Here is a 26,416-nt window from a genome sequence, read left to right on the forward strand (position 1 = left end):
TACAACCAGAATAAAACTGGGCAGCAATATTTTAAAGATGTAGTTAGTAGCTATGACCTTTGTTCGCTTTTTACTCAAAAGTAAATGCATGGGACCCGCTATGTCTCAGGACCCTAAAGTGTGGATCAGGGGGCTTTAACCTTTTGTCCTCTGCTGTGGTCCCAATCCAGATCCCCCAAACCCCAGCACTTGCAATTTACATTACAACTGAATCACTTTTTGGCAATGTGAATTACAGGTGTGGAAGCAAAGGGTTAAATGTTCCTTATCCCCAAGTTAGGTTCTCAATCCACATGTAGTTTGAATCTAAGAGGTCACATTCCATAACAAAAGGAATAGACATTGCATATAGAAATTCACTAGATTCCTTCTGTAACACAGAATCATTCTTCAGGGATTGGAAGTACTGGCATCATTCTAGCTTCAAAATTAAACTGAGCACGTACTGTATAACTATGCCAGCAGTTGCTGCCATAGGTTTAATGGGACATGAAACCCTTAATAACTTTTGAACCAGTGCTCAGAAATTCAGCAAACCAATGAAAGATTGTATTCCTTAACATACCTGAAGAATGGACATCAGTCATTTTCACTGATATTTGATAGATTATATGCCCGTTTACAAATTGTAGTAAAAAGAATGAATGTATCAGTTTCCAGCACCTTTTAATTTGCTGGCCTCTGCTGGCCTCTCTGGCCTTCCTTCTTCTCACATCAGTCCGTTGGTTTCTGTTCACCACTCTGCCGCAAAGATCATCTTCTTGGCTCGCTGCTCTGACCATGTTACTCTGCTTCTGAAATCTCTTCATTGGCTTCCAATTCACTTCAGAATCCAATATAAACTTCTCCTGTTAACCTTCAAAGCTTTTCACGGTCTAGCTCCTTCCTATCTCTCCTCTCTCATCTCACACTATTGCCCCGCTTGTGCTCTTCGCTCCTCTGATGTCATGTTTCTCACCTGCCCAAGGGCCTCTACTTCCCTTGCTGGGCTTCGTCCATTTTCTTCTGCTGCCCCTTACGCCTGGAACGCTCTTCCAGAACATTTGAGAACTACAAGTTCAATCGCAGCTTTTAAAGCTCAACTAAAAACTTTTCTTTTTCCTACAGCTTTTAAAACTTGATGTTGTGCGGACTTTACACTGTTAGTTTTACCCTACCCTGTGCCTGCTTACCCTACCCTGTGCCTGTTGGCATTCTCTTCCCCTCCTAATTGTTTTACTATGATTTTATTAGATTGTAAGCCTATGCGGCAGGGCCTTGCTATTTACTGTTTTACTCTGTACAGCACCATGTACATTGATGGTGCTATATAAATAATAATAATAATAATAATAATAATAATAATAATAATAATAATGCTGTACCTGCTCTAATTTTTATCATCGATTTGAAATCTATTATATGCATAGATCTCATCAGGTAGCTCAACAGGTGTCATTTTTTTTAATAAGCAATAGAATTTTGAGGCTTATAAGAACATAAGAAAAGCCATGCTTAATCAGACTAAGGATCTATCTAGTCCAGCACTCTGTTCACACAGTGGCCAACTAGCTGTTGTCTAGGAACCCACAAGCAGGATATGGTGCAACAGCACCCTCCCACCCATGTTCCCTAGCAACTGGTATATATAGGCACATATATAAAGGTTCACACATACAAAAAGGTTCTAGTCTTAACAGAATACAAACTATTGATTAGAACAAAGCTAAAGACATATATAGGCTTGCTGCCTTATAACAGCAGAACCTGTTCTTTTTACTCACCTTAACTAAAGGTATGCTCATGTACCCCTTTAATTATTAGTTGTCTGGCTTCTGACATTATATTATATATTACTGATAATTTTATTCTCCTGCTAAGTAGAGTTACTGGTTGGAAACAGTTATTTTCTGCTGCTTTTATGTTCTGACTGTTAGTTTGTATGTGAATTTGTATTTTATTATTGTACTCAATATTGTTTGCTGTTCTTATCTGATTCTTATGACCTACTTTGGGTCCATCTTTGATGGAGGAAAGTGGAAATAACAATAATAGCAACAGGTGTGCAAAAGAAAATACATTGCTAACGGACTTTAAAGGCATGTTAACTATCCTAGAAAGCTCTGCTGAATGGCAGTATATAAATCTTTTAAATAAGTAAAATAAATAGGGGAGCCCAAATATGCAAAGGTAGAAGGAGGGCAATGCTGCTTTTTTGGTTAGATGTCACAGGTTGCAGTAAATATGTTTTTGGAGGGACAGACACCACCATTTACTGTCTACCTCCAGGAACAGCATTCCCCAACCTGGTGTCCTCGAACTCCCAATTATTCCCAGACCATTAGGAATAATCGTATTGCCATTGGGAATGATGAGAGCCAACAGAACCATAAGAAGAGCTGTACTGGATTGGACTAAGGGTCCATCTACTCAAGCGTTCTGTTCACAAAATGGCCAACCAGCTCCCCACAGGAAACCCACAAGCAGGACATGAGTGCAACAGAAAGCCAGTGTGGTGTAGTGGCTAAAGTGTTGGACTGGGAGTCAGGAGATCTGGGTTCTAGTCCCCACTCGGCCATGGAAACCCACTGGGTGACTTTGGGCCAGTCACAGACTCTCAGCCCAACCTACCTCACAGGGTTTTTGTGAGGATAAAATATGCCGCCTTGGGTTCCTTGGAGGAAAAAAAGGCAGGATATAAATGCAATAAATAAATAAGAAATAAACAGCACCCTCCCGCTTATGTTCCCTAGCAACTGGAACCCATAGAAATACTTCCTTTTACCTGTCCTGAAAGTCCCACCAATCAGCTTCGTAGGATTAGATTGTAAGCCTATGTGGCAGGGTCTTGCTATTTACTGTTTTACTCTGTACAGCACCATGTACATTGATGGTGCTATATAAATAAATAAATAATAATAATAATAATGACCCCAGGTTCTAGTACTATGAGAGAGGTAGAAAGATGCCTCCCTATCCACCTTCCCCACACCATGCCTCGTTTTGTACACACCTTAGCTTCCTTTTCCCCAACCTGCACAATCCCAGCTGTTGCAACCTTCCTTCATAGGTCTGGAGGAAGGCTGCCCTAGGCGCCTAGAGCGGATTTACTTAAGAGTGGTACCCTCCAGATGCATGGGAACGCAATCCCCATCTTTCCCAGCCAATATGGTCATTGCGAGTGATGGGAGTTGTAGTCCAACACATCAGGCTGGCTCTAGGACGGGGAAGCCTAGCCTGGAGTCACTCCTCCCCTCCGGGTTTCACACAGCACCCTGTGCCACCCGGAATATAACAGCACTTTCGTCGCGGGCAACCGAGGTCAGCCCGCCATTGCGTAACCCGGCCGAGTTCCTTCCTCCGGCTGAGCTGCGGTCTTAGGTCCGCCAGAGAGGACTGACCGCCCTCTTCCCGCCCTCCGCGCCCGCAACCAATCAGCTTCAGATTCGTCCGTGATTGCTAGCAGGGACGCTAGGGGCGGGGCTTTGGGCGGTCACGTGAGCCGGGCGCACCGGCGGCATCCGCGGCGTAGGGGAGCCGGGCAAGATGGCGAAGGTCTCGGATATGTACGATGTGACTTGGGAAGGTAACCCACCGGCCGTCGAGTGAGGAGGGTGGCACGGGAGAACGGGAGGAAGAGCGGCGGCGGTGGTTCTGTGAGGGAGACGCCCGCCGCTTCAGAGGCGTGCCTGAGGCCTGGTCTGGCCCCTCGCCTCCCCTCCCTTGGCGAAACCTCGTCGCCTCAGCCGCTGCAGCCCCAGCAAAGGGAAATTGCGCAGGGAGCCCTTCCTGGGCCGTATTCTCAAAGATGACTTACGCATAATTCGGATTAGTTAACCCTATAAAGGCACAATCCTATGACGGTTCAGACAGAAGAAATCCCCAGCCAGCCACGCTAAAAGTTTTAGGACTTCTTTCCGTCTAAACTTGCATGGGATTGCGCCCTAAATGCCTTCAGCTTCATAGGCCTGGTTCAGACAACACGCTAAACCATGCTGCTTAACCACAAATTGGTTAAGGGCGTTCCATTAACCATTTTGTGGTTAAGCAGCATGGTTTAGCGTGTTGTCTGAACCAGGCTAGTGTCTCCCTGTCCAGTCGGAGTCCCAAGTAGGGAACTATAAAGGTAAATTTAACCACACACCCCTATGCCTTGTTTATGGATGAACTCGGGTTTCTAATCCTCATTGGAGAGTGTGGGTATAAAACCTGGGGCTGAGAAGTAGGAGCCTGTGCCCTTATACTTGCCTGTTAATTTCCATCAGTTCTCTTCAAAACTCTCCTCTACTGAAAAGGCTGCGATTTAACTCCTTCCATCATTATCCCCAACCGTAAACAAGCCTAAATATGTATGAATTGCACATCCTTAGCTATTCTTGTCTCCCTACCCCTGTTGTCTTTCCCAGTGTCAAAAAAAGTGGTTCATGGCCAGTTCATGGGCCCTGGGATATTATAGTGCCCTGTACAGACTGGGAAGGAAGTTCCATTGAGCTCGGCGGAGCTCACCTCTGAGCTGACATGTATAGGATTGCACTGTTAACATATTTATTGCAGTGCACTCTCACATCATCTGGACTGAGGGTGGATGTGAGATATGTTTTTAATCATCACCCATGTTTTCGGGAAAGGAATTTTTACATGTACAGATAACGTTAAGTTCTTCCCCATTCTTCTGAGCTGTTGCTCTCTGCACCCACCATGGCTACATTTTTCTAAAAGGACTGCCTTTTGGACCTGCTCTGATATTAAATCATAGCAGGTCCAGCCCCCTGCCCTTAATGTTGATGTGAAGGGATGATGGGGGATGCAGTGATTAAATATTTTGCCTATTTTGAAGTGCAGAATTGAGAAAAGACAGTTCTTAAGTATGTCTTTTTCTCTCGTCGTGTGTGCACCATGGGTGCTTCCAGATGGCGGGGTCTTGGGCCAGAATGTGGGTTCACGAAGGACTCTGATACGTGGACTCTGGTTTGTGTCACAGTTTCTTAAACACATGTTTGACTGCTAATGTTGCAAGAGAGCTGGGTCTGACAATTACCTAGGCTGTACCTTGCTAGGCATTATGGATAGTTATTTCATCATATGAAATGACTAATAATCATTTAAATATTGCTTAAATAATGTTTTGCCCATTTGAAGTGCCTCACATCCAGTGGGCTTATAACTCTGGCATGTCAGGGGATATGCAAGCCAGAGTTCACACATAACATTAAATTGGCAACAGAAGATTTGTTTAGCTACTCTTACTTGCAGAGGTAACTATTGAGCAGCATCGACGAGCACCCGGAACCTTGGCCTATCGTTAGGTATGAACCATGTCTGTAATTGTTCCCATATTGCAGATGAGGGGCTGAGACTGGAGGAAGGTGTCTTGCTTCCTGTCTACTAGAACCTGGGATTTCCTTTTTTTTTTTTTTAGCTTATGCTCTTAGTGTGCAGTCCTATTGATTGCACCCTCGTTGATCGAAAGCCCCTGAACTCGAAGCCTCCGAAGCTTCTAACCTGCAGAGGTGATCTTCTCCTCCCTGTTTTCCACCCTTCATTTTTTGCTAGAAGGTCCTTTTTGCCTGTCTAGCAACAGTGCTTTGGCATGGGAGTGAAGGATGCTCCCTTCCCTCCCCATCGAAGGAATGCCCCCTCTCTCCCCTCTCTGAGGCCAATTTTCCAAGTTCGCAGGGTAATTGCCATGGTGGCTGTGAGGGGATGGGATTGAAGGATGGCATCTCTGACTCCCCCTTCCAAGATCTTAGCACTGTCTCTGAACTCCAAGAGAGGAATTCGTGGTATTTTATGACTCCTCAGAAAATGTCTAGGGGGCATAGGATTGCTCCTTCCACTAGTGACTTGGTGATGGTGATGGTTGTTTAGCCCTCAAATAAACACTTAAGACAATACGATAAGCCATGGCACCATGGCACTGGGGCTTGCATATTCATAATGGTGGCCAGCAAATGCCGTACCTCTTCACAGGTAAATTAACCCATGATGAGCTGTTGTGTTGTGCAAATTGGCCCAGTATATTCTCATAGCTGTAAGCATATACATATATGGAAAATAATGGGTTTGTGGTGAGTCTGAAGGCTCTTTTAGACATCCTTTGCGTATTTACAGGGAAGTAAGTCCCACTATGTTTAATGGGAGGAATTTCTTTATGGATGAGTGAGATTGAGGATATTTTTTATAATATATGAGGATATTTTAAATATATAATGTAGTACTGATATTATAATACTTATATTATGAAGTATAGCAGCAACTTATTTTCTTGCATTTTTGATTTTTGAAATTCTTTCCTTTGTGGATAGTTTGCACTTAGCTTTAAATAACGTAGAATTCTACCTAGGGCATCTTCCACCAATCCATTAATCCAGTATCCAAGCTGCAGAATAATTGGATCTCTATTTAACTGCATATAAAAGAGTCATTAGCTTTCTTTTTACTGAAATTTGACACTTTCTGTAATGTTCACATAATTTTTTAAAAGCTAGGTTTCTTTTCGTTATGTTTATGACTATACAGTCATAATTGAAGCATAATTGTAAATAAGAAATTCTATAAAGAGTAAACGAGCAATTGATTAAGTGTGGTGAACTGTCATAATAAAATAAATAGTGTATACAATGAAATTGGAGTTAGATTGTGAATTTTCTTTTCAAATATCAAGTGATTAATGGCATGGAAACCAGCTCAGAGGTTGAAAATGTTTTGAATAAATTGCTTGGTGAATATAACTTGCTTGTTTGGTTCGGCATGAAATCAAAACAAGATTGGCAGAAATGGTGGGAAAGTGGGGGTGTTGGATAGAGGGTTTTTTTTCTTTCTGTCCAGCTCTGAATGGCTTTTAGATTTTTGAGCAACATGGCTGGATTTAGCAAGTTGCTGTGTTTCAGGTTCTGAGCAGACATTGCACTTTACATAAGCATTCTGTTGGTTTTGGGAAAATCTTATTCTGCTCTTTTTGATGATTCTCTGGGACTATCTGATATATAGTATAGAACCAGGCTTTCTTATTAATGAGCTCCAGAGATTTGGGGTTGCAGAGTTTTCTTTGGAGTCTGTTCTCCAAATTAAAAATCTTAGAAGTGTGGTCCTCAAAATGCAATGGACATTTGCTAAAGTTACAGGCGTCTTTACTTGTGAGAATTAGTTGTGGGTTTTTCCGGTTTCCAGTAGGTGGCAGACATTGGGCATTTTTGGCCTTTATCCACCATTAAATTCCAAGTAAAAGAAAAAGAAGAACTTCTTTGGTGATTCATTTTACATACGAAAATAATAATCAACAGATGGAAGTGAATCCTGAGTTATAGCATGGTAATTGTGTCGGCACTGCTCTATTTCATCATAAGTGCATACTTAAAATTTTACTAGTGTGTAAATCATATGGCAGGTTTCCAATGTGTTGATTTTTTTTTTTACTTGGGAGTGATGTATTTGCTGCAAACACATTTTACAATTTTTAAATTTACATACGGGTTTTCCAGCATGTGAATCCAGTTTAGTTAAACAGTATTTTCTAGTGCTGTATCAGATGCATTACAGGCACAATAGACAACCCTTTTTAAAATGGCATCTTCTACAAGTTCTTTGAGTCACTTCTATTAATCCCATTTTGGTTAGCACTATATGGAATGAATTCTACTGCTGACTTTAGCTCTTAAAATTATTAGATTAATTCTAGTAATTTAAAACCTTTTTTCTAATATGAGAGCCAAACTTGCTTTGGCCAAATGGATAGGAGAGCTCTTCATTTGAAGGGGCCTGAACCACATGCTTTTCTGCTTTTTCTTTTTCTTTTCTGTGATTCTATATATTCCAACAATTTTAACAGGATCCAGGAAGATGACATACAGTCCAATCCTAACAATAATAGAAGTAAGTCCTATTAATTTCAGTGATTAAATCCACTAAATTCTCTTCCACTAGCAGAACAGGACGTTGTCTTGCTCTCTTCCCTTGTGCACCCCACCACATTACTCTGTCGGAGGGTTTCCCAGTCCTCCAGAGGAGTTTTTCATGGTGCATGGGGTTTTTTGGGTGTGTGTGTGTGTGTAAATTGTCCTCACCCAATTTTGCTGAAGGAACTGCTTCCGTCAGCATAACCATGCAATTGAATCCAGTGGAACTTACTTCCAAGGAGTAAGTTCCTTGGAAAATTGCAGCTAAAATATCCCAATGCATTGCAGCAGAATCTATACTACTGCTTTATAAAGGTTTATAATGGGATTGACAACTGTTGGGGCCCAAGACACATTCCATGTACCATTTTCAAACAGCTTTCAAAGTGTTATATCCTGCTTGGTGTGAATCTGGCCTGTGTTATGTAGCCCAGTCTTGCAGAAATATTTTTAAAATCATTAGTGCAATAGTTTTAGGCTGCAGTTCTGTACCTTGTATTCAGGTTTTGACCAATTTAATTCAGTGGATCTACTTCTGAGTAGATATGCATTTGCTTTGCCATGATTGGTGGATGATATCATCAAGCGCCCACTGGTCCAGCATAGATACCTAGATGGAATTCTTGAAATAGAAAATCATCCACCCTACATTTTTGGGCACCTTGTCTTAATTTTTTAGATACCATTTTATAGGAACTAAGTTAAAAACAACAACACTATCCCAGAAAAGGTACGGTATCGCTTGTCAGATGTGACACTTTTGTGACTTATAGAGTGAACAAGGATCTGTTCAAAAATGTTATCTAAATCGTCATAATTCAATGATGCTTTTATTACCTATTTCTAATTTTCTCTTAATATTTGTTTAACTACTTGTTTGAATAGACATGCATGGAATTATGCTGTTAATAGAGTAGCTTTTGCTAGTAATAAAAGCCAAGTTTGATCTTATAAATAAAACATGTCTCCTGCACCTTCTATTGTGTTAAGGTCTATGGAAGCTATATAAAGACAATACCTTTTTCAGAAAGTTGGAGGCAGTATTCATGGTTGTGCATGTTTTATGCAAGTGCAGGAAGAAAATACAGAATTTGGCACTGGGTAGAGGAATTAGTTTCATAAGAGTTTCTTTATTCATTCAGTTTATTCAGTAGCTTTTGAAACTTAATCATGAATAAAAGTTGCTGCACTAATGTTGACTGGCTACCTAGTGCCACCATATTGGCAAGGAGGAAGCTGGTCCTGTCACCCTACAAAATAAATCATCTGCATTAGGTTGCAATTTTATACAGGCTCACTTGGGAATAATCCCCACTGGACAGAACAGGACTTCCTTCTAAGTAAACATGCACAGGGATTGGGCTGCCAGGCATATAATGCGCTTATTTTCTTATATTCAGTGATCAAGTGACAAAACATGGCCTGTCTCCTCCTATTTTTCCATCAGTAGAAATTCTATACTTTGATACTGAGTCATTATTACATTTGAAAGTTATACTGGCATAGTGACTTTAATAGTTGCCAAGTAAATTAATGGAGAAAACTTCCATTATTTTGTGTGTGTTTAGGCTGTCAGTCCCTATAATACATTTGATATTCACTCACTTTTTTCTGTCTAATTTTTAATTTCCAGGGGTCGTCTTGAGTCAGGAACCATTTAGTTTTACTCAGGCACATGAAACGTAACCCTGTGGTGGTTTTGGTTGACTTTCAAAATAAAATGTAGCACAGTAACAGTTCTTTTCCCCAAAGAGAGCTCTGAGATCATTCTTTGTGGATGAAAGCATATGTGGGGTAGGAGTGGGGTGGACTGTAGAAAGAAATTTGTTTAATCTAAAACTGACAGTTTTGTTAACTGGTACATTTTGAAATGACAGGAAGGCCAACAAATTCAGAGTTGTGTATTTTTATATAAAGATGTCATTTAAAAAATAATCCTATAAGACATTTTGCATTTTACATGTCCTTAATAAACAGAATAGTAAAATATTAAACTGAACCCAATGCATTCTTTTCTTCTTCATGGTTTCTATATAGTTGCTTACAGCTTCCTTCATCATATAAAATTGCTAATCTGAAAAAAAATTCTTCAAGATTTATGAAGGGTGAAGAGGACTCTAGAGTGCAAGATGGTTTTAAGGACCTGTTGGATAACTTTCAAGATCTGTTCCATTATAAAAGCACTTTTAAGCTTAGAAACATGGTCTTTCTCTTCAGTTAGTGGTACATTTCAACCTGAACGGTTATGTTATTCTTGCAGTTGTGTTTTCTCTGTTCTTGCCAATTATTTGTTCTCATACTATATTTTTTGCTATAATAAATTTTGGATGTTTTGAAAACTTGATAAATATAGTACTAATAAGTATTTAAAATTTCACTCTTGGTCTTTTTCTCTTAATAGAAGATGATGTAATGTTCATGAAGTGAAATGGCCATTCAGTTAAAAAGATCTGTAAAATATGTACATAAATGCTGTCATATTAATTTCGGTGGTAATATTACATTTCTGTATCATCTGTTAGTTTAGGGAATAATAGGGAAAATATCTGCATCAACTGCTATTCCAATATTTCACATAAAATAGAAATATAAAACAAAATAAAAGCAGAGAGGATCCAATGGCATATAATCTTTAGTTTATGGGAAAACTGAAAACAATCTGAGAATTCCCAGATGCATCTGTAGTGGAAAATGGAAGATGTCCTGTCATATGCTATTATAGCTGATACAAAGAAGTAATAAATAGCATTTTTAAGATGAAACTGCCCAAGACTCTCAATATATTCAGTTGTGTATTTAACATTAAGAGGTACTTCCCAAAGTGACTGAAAAATGCAACCAAATATTGCATTGGGACCTTGAGCAATAATCACCAATGAGCATTACGACAAACATAATCAGAGCAAACGCTAAGAAATTTTCTTGTTCAGCTCTTTATGTGAAAGGCCTGAAGTTCAAGACTTTGTACTCCAGTGTGTTTTTAGCACCCCAAAAGGCAGTAATTCAAAATTAGTAGACCCTCGTATACTTTGAATAAGATCAGTCACCCCAATCACAAAGCAGTAATCTTGAGAAACAGGCTTCCACTTCTACATTTTGCCTACAACCAGTGCAAAGTTTGTGGGGGAGAGGCATAGCAGAAAACTGACATTCCAACTGAATGTACACATTTCCCAAACAACCCATTCTGAGAACTCACAATCTGCAATAGTGGTAGTTTTACCCACAGTGGGTCGGCTTGTTGTGCGAACTCAGAAATGCCAACCAATTGTGGGCTAAGGACATCAGCAGCGAGTTGCTTGGCAAGAGTGGCAGAAACCCGTGCTGCTGTTGCCAAGCAGGGCTGCAATTATAGTTAAGCCTCTGCTCATGCCTTTTTCACCTTGACAGCGACAGCCCCTCCAACGGTACCCGAATGGCATGTTGGAGGGGCTTTAACACCCATCCACCTGTTTTCCTGGGCCTGTTTTGAGTACAAGGGGGCTGGGGGAGAAATCGCCCCATCCTGAAAATCAGATGAGGGGGTAAAATAAATCCTTCCATGGGCTCCTAAGGCAAGAGGATCCATTGCTGGGGGTTGAATTCCTCCCACATCCACTTTTCAGAATGGGGCACTTTTAGATTCCAATGCAATCCAATGGGATTTAAAAGTGCCCATTGTATTACATTGGAATCTAAAGGTGCCCTGTCCCCAAAATAGGATGTGGGAGGGTGAAATCCGCCACCACCCCTCTCAAGGGCCCATGTTGCGGGGAGGGGATGGTTTCTGCCCCATCCAAATTTTAGCATGGGGGGAAATGTGTGCAAAATGGCGCAGGATTTTTTTTTTAAAGGCCTCCAACCACAATCAAGATTGCGATTGGAGCCGAGAAGGGGGCAGTTGACAGCAAACAAGAATGGGTCTGGTGCCAAGTCCCTGGGATGCAGGTGGAGGGATGAGGGGGAGAGAGAGAGAATCTGGCAGATGTGCTAACCATGCAGCGGGGGAGAGGCAAATAAGCCACCCTGCATAGCTAGTCACCCATCATGGAATAGTGTAACGTGTGAACAGTCCAACAGATTTGTTAGCTACTTCCAGAAAATTAACAAATACAGTCTGTTTGTTCTTTTTTATTGTATTTTATATCATGGTTTTATACTGTTGTTTTATACTTTGAATGGTTTTAATTTTTGTGAACCACCCAGAGAGCTTCGGCTATTGGGCGGTATAGAAATGCAATATATAAATAGTTTACTCTGCAAGTTATGCCAAATATGATTTCAAAGTTTCAGGTTTAAAGTTAAAGTTATGGTTAACTATTATTTTCAAGGGGACAGTCCATTCTAGAAATATTCATTAGTTATTGTCATTTGGCTGCAATCTTCATTTTATTTACTTTTGTCTTTCAGAGATGAGAGATAAAATGAGGAAATGGAGGGAAGAGAACTATCGGAACAGTGAGCAGATAGTAGAAGTTGGAGAAGAATTAATTGATGAATATGCTGCTAAGCTTGGCGATGACAGTAGGTTAAAGTTGCTTCATACCTATAGCGTTCTTTATTCAATGCAGCTGTTTTTATTACTATCCTATTGATTCCTCTATTACATCCTCTATATTATTTTACTTTTACTCCACTTTTCTGTTGCATGCTGATAAATGGTGCTACCCATAAATTTAGTACCACCCATAAATTTTGTAAGCACAACATGTGCCAATATTCTTGACTCTTGATCTGCTTTCCAACTGAAGGGTGTAGGCTGGAAGATGTATGCCTAATAGGATGTATAGCCTGGCCACTAGTCATGTAAATACTTTTGAGAGAACCCTTGGCCAAGTACCATTGGACGAGTTTCATTCAGTGGTTGCCTTCACTCTTCTGAGGGATGGCTAGAGTTTGAAATGGAGAGAAAAGGTTATTCCTGAAATTGAACCATAACTTCAGTGTGTGGAATCAATATAAGAGTTCCTTTTATTATAGTGTTGGGCATGAGAGTCTAGGGCGTGCCTGGATTTTCATTACATGCAATATCTCTGAATCATTTGGGGGTGGGGGTGTCGTGAGTGCACAATACTAATTCTCCCTAGACAGAAACTTGGCACACGGTATTTTATACCAGAAGGGAATTGTTTAAAAAGAAAGTCACAATAATGCAATACCTCTTTATATATATGTGCAGGATAAAGCATCTGAGTGTTTTATGGCAAGAAAACTGTATAAGGTTGACTAAGGCTCTTATGTAGGCAGGAAGGGAATAAGTATCAGTGATTTGTTTTTAATGAGCTCATTCTACTTTCTCTTTCTTTCCTTCCTATAACTCAGTTAACCTAATTCAGACAGTATGAGAAGTTTATTTCTGGCAAAAGTCTCAAAGATCATAATGGGTGTACCCTTCTTTATTTAATTTTAGGAAGTTTTGGTCTCAGTAACAGTTAAATTATTAAATAAAAAGAGCAATATTTCTAAAATGGGTTCATTTCTTTTAAGACTGAACCAGGGGATTTTCATTCTGGGATGTTGCCAGAAGATGTCACTAATACATCTCATAATTATGAGCTCTCCCCTGCCCAGAGATTATCATGAATAATATACACATGGAACTTGCATATAATAATAGTACATCACAGTCATTTCCTTATTTATTCTATTGTTGTGGCAGTGAAAGTTTGAAGTTAGCTTACAGATGCTGCCCTCTTCCTGAACCTAATGTAAACTATGGATGGTAGAAACGGCATTAGGGTCAACAGGAAATTTGAATGTACTGTTTACCATTGACCTTCATTTTGTGAATTGCAGTATGGATTTATTATAATTTTCTGACTCTAAATAAAACAAAAACTTTAGTCATTTAATCCTTGTTGATAATCACAGACAATAATACTGTTGTCTGATTAATAGTGCCCACTTGTGGTGCGTGTCATTATTCTAGAAGGCAGCATGAATGAACTTTACTTGTGTTTCCTGCTGTCATACCCATTTTGTTGTCATAGTCTTAAGTCAGTCTTCCCCAAACTGGTGCCCTCCAGATGTATTGGAGTACAACTCCTAAAACTCGCAGATAGTGCAGCCGTTGGCTATACTGGCTGAGAACTATGGGAATTGCGGTACAGTACATCTTGAGGGCCCCAGGTTGGCGAAGCCTCGTCTATGTAGTTTCTGTTGTTGTTGTTGTTGTTGTTGTTGTTATTATTATTATTATTATTATTATTATTATTATTTGTATCCCGCCTTTTGCCCAATACTGGGCCTTAAGGTGGTATTACAAAGTTTAAAACATACATTTTAAAACTTAGGAAAAGAAATATAAAAAAAAGAAGTTTAAAATACACAACAAAATTATAAGTCAGTAGGGGAAGAAAACAAAACAAACAAGCAAGGGGACAGGCCCTCGCCTTGGTGTCCTCCCCTTTGGGGGCAACCCCGCTGGTGGCACACCCGCCCCCAAAGGAGCCTGCCTCTTAAGCTCCCAGTCCCAAAAAGATGTTGCAGCTGGGGGTGAGATGGTTCTGTGCTGGGAGCCTGAGTCTGCTAGGAGGCAGTTGGAAGGTTCTGCAGACTAGGCAATAGTCTGAAATAGTGAAAGACAAAGAGAGTGACTGTTGTGTAATATGGAAGATGGATCTACATTTCAGGGCAGTCTGTGAGCCTCCAGATGCGTCCAGCTTTTTACGCTGAACAATTCCAAATAGGTGCATGTCCCATAAATTTATATACTTGTCTATGTCGTTCCCATGTCTTTCCTCTTGAATGCTGTTCACCGTCAACGTAACGGGAGTTGAAAATAGTTTATTTAATCAGATTAGGTCATTTTTGGTCAGTGGAATAATTTAAATGCACTGGGAGAAGGAAGACTGGAATATTGGCAGGGGTTTGTATTAATCCTGTAGCCATGGATTAATAATGAGGAAGGCCAGAAGAGAGATGAGGGCACAATTACCGGAAGTGTTTCTGACAACTTAACTTTCAGAAGCTGCCTCCATGGAACCTTGGAATTCAGTTCAAGTAGTAGTTTAGGATCTTGGTAAAACGGCTATTTAAATGAAAAATGGAAGAACAGCAGCGCACTTGCATTCACAAATGTTTCCTCTAAAAATTGTTCTACCAAACGCTTTTTCAAATAGAGGGAACTCTGGAACATTGCCACAGTTGATTTAGTATAATGAGTAGCTGTTCAGGTTTAGTAATAGTGCATTGCAATAGGGATCCATTGGTAAATGTACATGCCCAACATAAACAAATCATAGGGTTTTTGAGTGTGTTTAGTAGATATTAAACTTGAGCCATATTGTGACAGGCTCCGTAAGAAATGGTTTGGATAAATATACAAAAGAGGATGTAACTGATTTTATTTACTACGTGGGTGTTAGTAGCTGTTTTTAAGTCAATTACCTATATTTCATATGACTGGTGTATTTTTGTGTTGTCTAGTCTGGATAATATATGAACAGGTGATGATTGCTGCATTGGACTGCAGTCGGGATGCCTTGGCACTGGTAAGTGTACCAACTGACTTTTCATGCAGATTTACTGCCTTGGAGCTCTGCTTGTGTAGCAGGGTTATTTTCCATCCTCTTCTTCTCACTGCAGCCTCCTCAAAAGCTGCTCCTCGGGGTTGGGAATAGTGTAGGATGCAGTGAGAAAGGGCAATTGGTAGAAACCAGAGAGGCTTCCTCGTGTGAACAAAAGTACATTTCTTAAATTTAGGAAGATGCAATAGGCTCTTCTAGATAGTACAACAATATGCACTTTGGGAGCTAGACATCCTTTTTTAATACAGTGGTTCTGTAATGAGATAATTGGGCAAAATTCAATGCTGCCAATCCACTAGAAGAGTTGGCCACTGCTTCTGGTCCACACAGGGCCGCCACTTCCAGCAGCCCCTACTGCTTGCAGAATGACAATTTACTTCCGTGCTTCCAGAGACAAGCCCCTAACCTAGTGGAAATGCTTGTTACTGGAAGGGGCCAGGTCTGCAGAGCTGCCTTATGCGAGCTTTGCCAACCTGCCCGAAACAAGCATTTCCGCTCAATTCAGCTTGCCTTCAGAAACGCAAAATCACAGTTCTGCAAGCGGTAGGGGCTGCTTGCAGACCAGAAGTGGCAGGGTTGGCCACACGAGCAAGGCCAGCATTTGATTCTGTCTGTTGAATTCTCCCACCATGCAAACTGCAAAATATTTTTGTTGCCCCCAACCCCAAATCATCATCCCTGCCCATATACATTGCTGCTGCTGTTTAAGGTTGTGTCATGTATTTTTCATGTTTCGAAGGCACCTAGTGTGATATGACTTATGAACTTGGCTTCCCAATTCTTCTCCCCCTCCTCATTGTTTTCTGCACTTCTAATGTTTGATGTTCCTGAAAGACTGAGGGCTCTCCTCACTTCTCTGCTGAAGTATGGTAGTGCTCAGGCCCGTAAGTTCTGAAGTGTTTTGCTTTTAAAATTCAGAAACAGTAGTCATGAGTATCTATTTCCTCCCCCGTAACAAACCTACCCTCCATAATATGCACTTAGGTTAGCAGTTTTGGTCCTTCAGTGGGGCTAGCATGAGTGTAAGTCAGCTGTAGGGAACGTGTGGCCTCCAGATGTTCTTGGACTGCAACTCCCATCAGCCATAGCTAGTATAGCCAATGGTGAAAGATGATGAGAGAGTTGCTGTATAACAACATCTGGTTGGCCATACATTCCCCATCGCTGGTGTAAGTGCTATGGAAAAAATCTGGACTTTTTAATTGTTTAAATAGTCCTTGAGGCTTGTAAGATCTTAAAAGAAATGTAATGTCTACACTATGTTTTTGCTTATAATTATCATGGGTCTTTCAACTGTTGTAAAAATATTTACAGCTACTTGGATACAAGCTAGTGCCAAAATAATGTGTAAGCTACCATATTGTAAAGAAAATGTTGATTTAAAACCTTATTTGTATATGTCAGCTTTTCAAATGATTGAAAATAGCTCTCAATCTACTGTCTTTTCTATGGAGGCTATAGTCAGTGTCTTGCATGTCAGCTTCATTGCATGGTTGCTACAGCAATGTCGTTTGTATTATGGAATTTGGGGGGTGTCAAAAAGAAGAAGAGCTACAAAATAGGGAATGTGATATCTTCTCTGACCAAGTTCTTCTGGTGGAAGAGCATGTAAATACTTGAATTATACAGACTTTTCAATAGAAAGTTTGTGCAGTAGTTAAATAGTATATGTGACTCAAAAATAAATAAAAAGGCACAGATTAAGCTTGTGCAGGGCATTAAAAAGACTGTTTATGAATTTAAGATACTTATACTCTCAAGAAGAGATATGCCTTATCAGTGTTTTATGAACTATGAACATAGTATTGGAAATTAGTGAACAGACCCAGCTTGGCTTGGAGTGGAATAGTCGTGGTGCCACATAAAAAGTGAAGAAGTTTTTACCTTCACTCGTATTATATTTGCCTTCCAATGTGAGTAGTAGCCTTATCCTCCATGAATTTGTGTAATTCCCTTTTAAAACATCAGTTTGCCATCACTATATCTTCTATAGCGATGGCCAATTACATGGTATAACTAGGAGCTGTTTGAAGAAGTATTTCCCCTCTGTTGAGTTCCATGACCAACTTCTATAGAGTGCAGTCATTCAGAGCATTTAATTAATTTATTTTTATCTTTGCCTTGGCTGGAACCTTAATTTATCTAGTCTCTGTGATGGTAATTGAAATCACCCATTACTACAACGCTTTTCCGTTTGAATGCCTCCCTGATTTCATTCTCCATCTCACAATCACCCCAAGCATTTTGGTCATGGGGGGTGTTAGCATACGGAACCTCTTTCGGAGTGTTTTAAATAAAGTAGGGCAGTCCTTTTGTGCATTTATAATAAGGACGCAGAACCTCATTCAGTCCAAGGACTCAATTCCATTTTGGAGTCGTTTTCAGGGGCCACCTTCTAGTGGTGGGTGGACTGAAGGCAAAGAGGTGGGGCTGAAGGATCAAACCTTCCCTTATTTCCTGTTACTTCAGAATATCAATAAGAACAAAGAGACAAAGTTGCAGTGCAGTCCAGTATTGTGTTGCTGATGTTGTAGCATCATATAAGCAATGAAATTACCTTGAACCATGTTGAAACAAACAAATGTGATAATACGAGCATAAAATACAGAGATACGTAGGAATCGTGCATTGACATTCTCCTTTTAAAATATGGTTATGAGTTTTCTAAAGAAAAAGCCAACAAATTCAAAATTGACAGGTTTTTTTTAACATTAATAATCACCGCAAGAGTTTTAAGTTTGAACCTCTGGCCCCAAAGTGTCCTATAAGAAACACAGCATGGTGCAAGAAGTGTAACTACTTGGTCTCCACACTGAAAACAGTTTAAAGGCCTAATGAAAATGTTAGATTTTTATTGGTCCTCATACTTAATTGTAAGGGCATTCAAAATAGCCATAATTCCGACTGGCCTTTTGCCACAGCTCCAGACACCAAATTCCAAAACAGTGTTTGCATTCTAATTTCTTGGCTGTAGAAAACTCAACAAATAGGGGGCTTGTCATGCCATTAATTTCAGATGAGATATGTTAGACCTTCATTTAGCTGTTAATATAAGTGTTCGGTATTTCAGAACTGTTTCTTCAAATTCATAATGTCTGTTTATGGCCTGCAGAGGTCTTGTAGTTCTCCCACTTCATCTCTATCATGTGCAAACATGCTCACACCTCCCACAGCCCCACATGCACACACAGACACACAGAGAACCACACAGCACATGGCTTTAGTGAGATCACCTACGTTTGGCAGCCACCTCTAGTACCTGTGTGTTAGAAGTTGGAGTCTGCATTTTCTTTGCCTTATTTGGGTTAAAGTACAATCATTTTCACAGTTCCCTTTTTATATTTAAGTATTATTAATTTCCTTTCTGGCTGCTCCCCCTCCCCCATGATAAAATAGAAGGCAAGGGGAGGGGAAGTCAGGAAGTGTGTCAGGTTTGGGCTGCCTTAATTAAATACATTTTTTCAGAGTCTGCAATGCCATGCTACTTAAAAAAATTGATGTGCCATTTTTCCATTCTTGAAACAAAATAGATATGAAATAGGGACAATGGGCTAAATTTCTAAAATACACTTTCCCTTGTCATTCCCACTACTGAAACCCCGATTCATGCTCTCGCTTTCTCTCACTGATCAGTGTCTTTCTTTGCCTTCCTTTGTTACACCATGTTAACCTCACCTCTGTCCAAAATTATGCCATTGAGTTTATTCAGTTTGCCTGCCACACTGACCTTGTTAAGCCTCTCTCCTCCAGAGTTGTTCAACTAAATTAACTGCATGGCCAGGCATATTCCCTGACCTGTTGCCCTGAGACAGTAACCTCTCTGGTGTGGTTGCCAGCGACTCGAACCTGGCCACCATGCTTCCTTATGATTCTGTTCATGCATGTACAGTGTCAAAGAAAATATGGCAGATGAATGTGGATGTTCCCACTGGCAAAAGCAGAAAGGGTTGCCTAAGTGGAGATGAGAACAAAGAAGAAACTCAGACAAGTTCACTGGCCACATGTCTTGTATTGAAGAATAGAACTCAACTCGCTTCTCTTCACCAGCTTTTGTTCGCTTTGCATCTATATCTCACTTCCCATTTTTCATGCTCCAATCTAATCTTATTTCTCTTTTATGCACCTGCTTGAGATCTTCTTTAATCTAGCACTCACTCACATCTCCTGTTCCCTTAATTGACTTCATCTGCTCTTTCGTGACCCCCTTTTATATCAAGAACTTACAGCTATAAAATATTCTGTCTGTCTCTTTCCTCTCTTAAAATATGCTATTTTTTGCAGATTTCTTAATTTTGCCCAGTCTAATGATTTCATGCAAGAACTTCTAATATCTGGAAACAGTTAGTGTTGGAGTTATTTTTCCAACTAAAAGTGCCTTCAATACCTGCTATTGACCTATCCCATAAATATTTCTTTTCCTTTAATCAAAAGTCAAATTCTAGGAGACAACATTAAGTAGTCTATTAAGTGCACTTTGTTTTACTTTTCTGAACTGTGTAAGGCTGTCCACCGGAGTGCAAACTACATTATGTGGTTGAAATGCAAAAGAATGGTCCGAATAAATTATAGGGTAGTTTCTGGTATATTTTTAATTGAACTACAGAATATTTTTGTAGCCCCAAATCTGGGTTCTATCTGTGTCCTGTTATCTCTCAAACATTGCTGGAGAAGTGTTGGTATGGTAATTTGGGTTGTATTAAGAGAGGTTGCTGCCAGATGAGCCTCTCGTTTGTTGTACTTAAATAAACATCATTCATATGTTGATTTCAAACTTGAGAGAAAAGTATGTTCCTTAACTTCTCTTTCTTTGTGGTGTTCTTAAAAATATAGTTTTGTCTTCAAGAGCTGAGACGTCAATTCCCTGGGAGCCATAGAGTTAAGCGGTTAACAGGCATGAGATTTGAAGCCATGGAGAGGTAACTGAATTTTAAAAAATCTTTTCCAGACACAGCTTTGAAAAAGCCTCCCACAATCAAAATTTTTGTGAAGGGAGTAAATTTTGTGTACATGGTAATAAGATAGGATTGTCAGTGATAGATAAACAGACTTTAGTTAGTATGAAATGTTAGAGAATTTAATTTGAGACGTTGTGTACAATTAAAAAAACATTCTTACAGAGTATCTAAAAATTACCAGCCAACTACTTTTAAACTTTAGTAGCACATTCCAACTCTTTCAATGATGTCCTGTGTTATACATAGGCTTGTTCATGAGATAGGTCATAACCTAGTGAAGATTTGCTAATTTTGGTTAGTCCACAGCTCTGGATTTTGAATGTGAAAATATGTTCTTCTGATACCTAGAAACAGAAATAAAATGGACACTAATGGAACACTTGGCCTCAGATAGCGTGTTCATAAAGAGGTCCTCAGTATATTAAAAACAACTGGCTAACTTTGGGCCACAACATCTACTAAACAATTCTGGTGATCTTTTTGAAGCAAAGGCTGTTCTTTGAAGACATTACATACACACAATTGCCACATAAGGAAGAAGGATCTGTCTATATAGAAAAAGAGCCCTGATGGTGGTGATGATGAAGATGGGCCATACTTCAGCAGTAGAGTATAACCTGGTTTGGATGGCATGACAACCCACTGTGAGTTAATTAACCCTTGGGGTGCCACAACATGTGCCAGCCCGCATTATGAATATGCAAGCCCTGGTCAGGGGTTGCCATTCCTTGTCATGTCATCCAAACCTGGGCTGTGAGAGTTATTTCATACCCCTCGGTCTGTTTTAGGGTTATGCAAAGGTTGCTTAACCCTCAAATAACCTGGGTTCAGACAATAGGACAAGCCACAGTAACTCCCGGCAGGGGCTTGTATATTCATAATGGTGGCTGGCATGTTCCACAGCTCCTCCTGTCTAAATTAATCCGCAGTGGGCTGGCATGGAGTTGTACATGCAATTCTTATATGAACAGGCCCTATATGAATTGCATGTATAAAATGATCCCAATTGAAATGTTTGGCACCTCTGGGAGCAGGTGCCTGAAATCTTGAAGAGCCACTCCTAAATGAAGTAGATAGTATTGGGTAGATAAATCTATTGTCTGATTCTGAATTTCGAACCTCCTCTCTTTATATCTTGGTCAGAAATTTACACTGATGATAAAGTGTTTTATTTATTTTAGAGGTTGCCCCTCACATTTTGATTGAATAATCCTCAAAGCAGCTTATGACAATTTACAGTAATAGGAAACAAAAAAAACCCTATCCACAGGTACACAGTAAGCCACATGTCTGCCATAGTTTACTATTGAGTTACATGCAACAACTCGTTCACATAGGAACACAGGACTCAGCATAAGGCAACTTCCTGTCTTGCCCAGTATTTTTGACACTGACTGGCAGCATCTATCCAGGGTTTGAGGCACATTTCTTTCCTAGCCCTACATGGAGATATTGGGGATTGAACCTGGATCATTGTGCATGCAAAGCATGTGCTCTACCACTGAGCCGTGGCCCTTCGCCCAAAAAGCTGATGACCCTGAATACACTAGAATTCACCTCCAGCCAATTTAATCTAGCCAGATGGGCATTATTATGCAAATTCATGTCCACAACCAGATGAACTCCACATCTCTGCTGGCTGTGCACATACATGTCTCTTGTTGGGTTGGGTTGAAAGGCTCTAAGTATATGCAATTCACCTGCATGTTTTTTGTTTGCACCTTACAACAGGTATGATGATGCAATCCAGCTGTATGACAGAATTTTGCAAGAAGATTCAACCAACACTGTAAGTTGAAGAGAAAAATAACCATAGAAAAATAACCAGAGTTATATACTTTGTGCTAATATAGTATAACTTCCCTATTCATAAGAACATTTGGTAAAATCCCAAAGTGGGAAACATCTGAGATGGTGAATTTAATTCCCCTGCCCCCCCAGTGTTAAGCTTATATTAATGTATTTAGTCTTGCTGTAGAATGGTACAACTTGTCCTCATTGGGCACATCATCTAGATGCTAATAAATGTTATATACTCCAAAAGGCAAATCAAACGACCCAGTTCAATATATTTTCAACTCTTAATGAAGTTTCTAAAGCTCCATTAAATAATTTTAAACTGTTTTTATGTAAGAGGGCAGTTGTTTTGGTGAATAGAAAAAGCATTGTTGTGCTGCTTAACTAGAGTTACTACAGCTTCTAGTTCCATGAGAGATAACTGAAATGGTGCCTTTCCATCCCCAAAAAGGTCTTCAAACCAGCAGAGGCACATGGAATGTGGGGAGGCTATTTTTCAGTTGATTTTTTGCCTTTCCACCCCCACCTCAAATCTTGAGAGATGTCATCCAGATGTTTTGGGATGGGATGGGATTTTAGTATGCAGATAACATACATACTACATTTTTGTTTACGCTATCTAATCCCAGTGAGGTAGTAGTAGTTCTGTACAGGTGTCTCACGGCAGTTTTGGGATGAATGAAAGCAAACAAGCTGAAATTTTATCTTGACAAGACAGAGTTCCTGTGGTTTGGGACATCTGAATTGGATAGAGATGTGCAGCCTATGTAGTAGAGTTGCAAGTCAGTTATACAATTTGGGGGGTGGGGTCCTCCAGGATTTGAAGCTTTCAGTGTGGAGGTACAGGGCAAATCAGTAGTCAGAAGTACCTTCTCCCAGTTTCAGCTGGTCTTCTAGCTGCAGCCCTGATGAGAAAGCAGACTTTACCACAGTGACACGTTCTGGTTACAGTTTGGACTATATTACAGCTTGGACTACTGGAATGAGTTCTATGTGGGATTGCCTTTAAAGACAGTTTTGAAACTTCAGTTGGTACAGCCAGAACACTAGTAGGGCCTAAGCATTTGGAACATCCTATACCAATTCTGCACCAGTTTCTGGCCCAAGCGCTGCTCATGGCTTTTAAAGCCCTAAGTGGCTTTAAAGCCATGTTACCTGAAGGACTGCATATAACCGTATGTGTTTGGCCAGGCTGTATGATAAACTCCTAAAGACCTGCTCTCTGGCCCATCAATAAGAGATGTTGACTTGATGAGTACCAGTGTTGGGGCCTTAGGCCCTGTACCTGTGGAACATTCTAACCCAGGAAATGCACATGGCCTCATCCTTAGATATTTGTTATTTCAGTCTTCTTTTGCTGTGATTAATCAGTTGCTTCTCCCCAGTTCGTGTATTAAGGTTTTAATTGAATGATTATTTGTTTTTAAATGGAAGTTTGTTCACTGACTTGGGACGACAGATATACTTTGACAAGTAGTTTATAAATTATTGCAAGAATGAATAAATACATGAATAAAATGTGCTTTAGATGGTTGGGTGACACGCCAGATCAGTATGGGAAGTGGTGCTGGTATCTGCAAAAGGGAGGGGGAAATTGATTAAAAATGCTTCCTCTTCAGTTCATGGGAGAATCCACTGGATCGAAGGCCCTTGTGTTCTAGGAAGGACATTTTTGGACCCAATCCTTTGTTCCCAGACGTCTACCATGCCACTGCTTTCTTTTAATTGAAATGATCATAGTCTTCTATGTTATAAAGAGGTTAGAGAAAACAAGTTATCTTCTTTGCTATCTTGAAAACATGGTAGGAAGTGTTCCCCATGCTCATGCTCTTTTGCTTAATTGACCGAAATGTTTCCTGGTAAGAGTTGGAACGGAATGTTGATCATTTGGGTTGAAGATGAGACTCTTAATAACTGTATTCTCACATAAAGAGAATATATTGTATTGTACTGTATTCTCACATAATGAGAATATATTGGGCCAGCTGTTGTTTAAAATGTTGAAAGCCAGCTTGCTTAGGTTGCATTACTAGACTGAAGTTGTCTAGCTGCCTTTCAGAAGAAACATTAAGAACAGATACTAATGTAAGACAGTAGGCCTTTTGGAATGTAACGGTGGCATGACGCCACCATTCTGAATATGCAATCTCCAGTCAGAGCTTGCTTTGTGACGTCTGAACCAAAATACTGTAGGTGAATCATGGTTTAAATAACCCAAAGTTAACCTAACTAATTGTAGGTTAATTTGGGGTTGCTTAACCCACAATTAACCCACAGCGTCCAGGTTTGGATGTCACTGAGCATCTTCTGATTGGACCTGTTGGAGGTTGCATATTTAAAGTGACATCAATATGTGCTTGGCATGGGCCATGGCAGAATTTGGGTTAACTAGCCTATCCTTTGTTGCTATTAAGTGCAACCTGGGTCAATGGATTAATTAGAAAGTTGCTGTTTGTGTGTTTGGTGTTAAAAAAAAACAAGTAATTTGGCCAACTAAAAATAAATCTAACTGTATGCAGTTTTGGAACTTTTTTCACAAGTCAAACTAAACATTTTATTTTATTGTATGTATAAACATGATTAATCAAATGTAGTAATTCTGATGAAAAATAAAGCTGCACTCTGTGCATGCTAAATATGAGTAGTTGTCATACTGGGCCCATTCAAAAAAATGAATTGGATCATATGGTTTGCATAAAAGCATCTATTGTACCTGTTGCTATGTAAGAAAGCATGATCTTTTGAATGCCCCCAAAACATAAATAGTAGTCCATTCAAATGCAAACTGCAAGGTTGCAGGAATTGCATTATAATGTTTTAGTTTTCAACCAACAAAACAGAAGTATAACAGAGAATGTATAACCTCCAATAAATAATAAAGAATTAGGCTTTCTGTAAGCTTTTGAAATAACATTAATAATGCCATTATCCTTCTTTGTAGTTTTATACTCTTTCTGTTGTGCATCAATACGAATCTTAGTGTTTCCAGCTCAATACCACTGTGCTATACATTTCTCAGGCTGTAATACAGATAAGAGTGCCACTATGTATTGAATTATTACAACAGCCAATTACTTAAATTTCTTACAATTCATAAAATCTGCTTAATATTGAGCAAATGCCTTTTCTTCAGGTAAGAGTGGCTAGTTTGATTTTGTATCCTAATGAATGACAGTTAAGTAAAACGTTTTGATAAATTGTCAGGTATTGGAGTTGTTTATATGTCATCTACCTGTTAATTATTTCCATGTGTACATATGGCTGCTGTAGGAAAATAAATGCTTCATGGTTTTAAACTGAAACTATTGCTGAGTTTGTCTTGGCAAAAGCTTGAGTTTAAAGCAGTCTCTTCTGGTGTGCTGACACATGGAGCTGCTTAGATATATTAAACATTTTCTCTTGTTTGGCAAGTGAAACATAGACTTTTGTTCACATAAGTCATGTAAAAATCATGCATTGCAGGAGCTGACAGTTTCAAACAGGAAAGATAGGGGCTGCCCAAGGATTAAAAACAAGTTTAATATCTAACAGCTTTTTCCATTAGGGTACAGAGAGTTGTAAACTTTAGCTTATGTAATAGAAAAGTGCATCTTATTGCCAGTCATTGTTACATCCTACAGCTAGGGGCAAACATTTTAAGGTTAAAAAAGATGTTAAAATAGATTTTATTTTCATATGAAAGGGACACTTACAATCCTAAATTAAAAATGGGGCACTTAAAAGTCATAGTCCATGTATTATGTAGGGTTATGTAGCCTTGACGTATGGTGAAAAACAGTTCTGAGCAACACGTCTTATGTATGGCCAGGTTCTGTTATACTCCATTAGCCTCAACAGTTGAATCTTTGGCTAGGAATTCATTCCTTTCTCCAAGCTCTTGATGTCTCAAAGATTTCCACTTTGAACCTTTACTGCATTTAGAGCATTCTCCAGAAAATAGTTCCGAGTTGCTGGAAAAAAGCAGATGATGTTGGGTTATGAAAGTGAATCATACCATGGGAAATTGAGTGAATGAGAGAAAATAAATTCTGTGTTTGGTCTCCCATCTCTGTCTTCCTTATGTATTTTGGAATCACGGCATTATATCAGAAACACAGGCTTCAAAAAGTTTGCAGTCATTTCAGTTCCTGGAAAATCTTTCATTGATACAAACAACACAAAAATACAAATGCATGATTTTTACATCTTTTTCCTGCTAGTTAATAAAAAGGAGATAATACCTTTAAAACATTTTAATTTAATGTATGAAATCAATATATAATTTGTTTTATCACATTTCATT

The 26,416-nt window shown here is 39.5% G+C and overlaps 1 protein-coding gene across 2 annotated transcripts in view; it reads left to right on the forward strand.

Moving 5' to 3' along the window:
- The first annotated feature begins 3,471 nt into the window (after positions 1-3,471).
- EMC2 (ER membrane protein complex subunit 2) overlaps positions 3,472-26,416 on the forward strand; it is a 46,110-nt gene continuing 23,165 nt past the window's right edge. The window contains exons 1-5 of one of the 2 annotated variants that reach the window (XM_063131054.1): positions 3,472-3,552; positions 12,264-12,377; positions 15,282-15,346; positions 20,213-20,298; positions 22,069-22,126. In XM_063131054.1, the coding sequence (XP_062987124.1) occupies positions 12,266-12,377; positions 15,282-15,346; positions 20,213-20,298; positions 22,069-22,126 (321 nt within the window). In that variant the 5' untranslated portion in view covers positions 3,472-3,552; positions 12,264-12,265. Of the gene's footprint in view, positions 3,566-12,263; positions 12,378-15,281; positions 15,347-20,212; positions 20,299-22,068; positions 22,127-26,416 lie in introns of both variants that reach the window. The other variant, XM_063131053.1, reaches the window with a different exon arrangement.

Source organism: Elgaria multicarinata, chromosome 7 (genome assembly GCF_023053635.1).
Source record: "Elgaria multicarinata webbii isolate HBS135686 ecotype San Diego chromosome 7, rElgMul1.1.pri, whole genome shotgun sequence".
Lineage (NCBI taxonomy): Eukaryota > Metazoa > Chordata > Lepidosauria > Squamata > Anguidae > Elgaria > Elgaria multicarinata.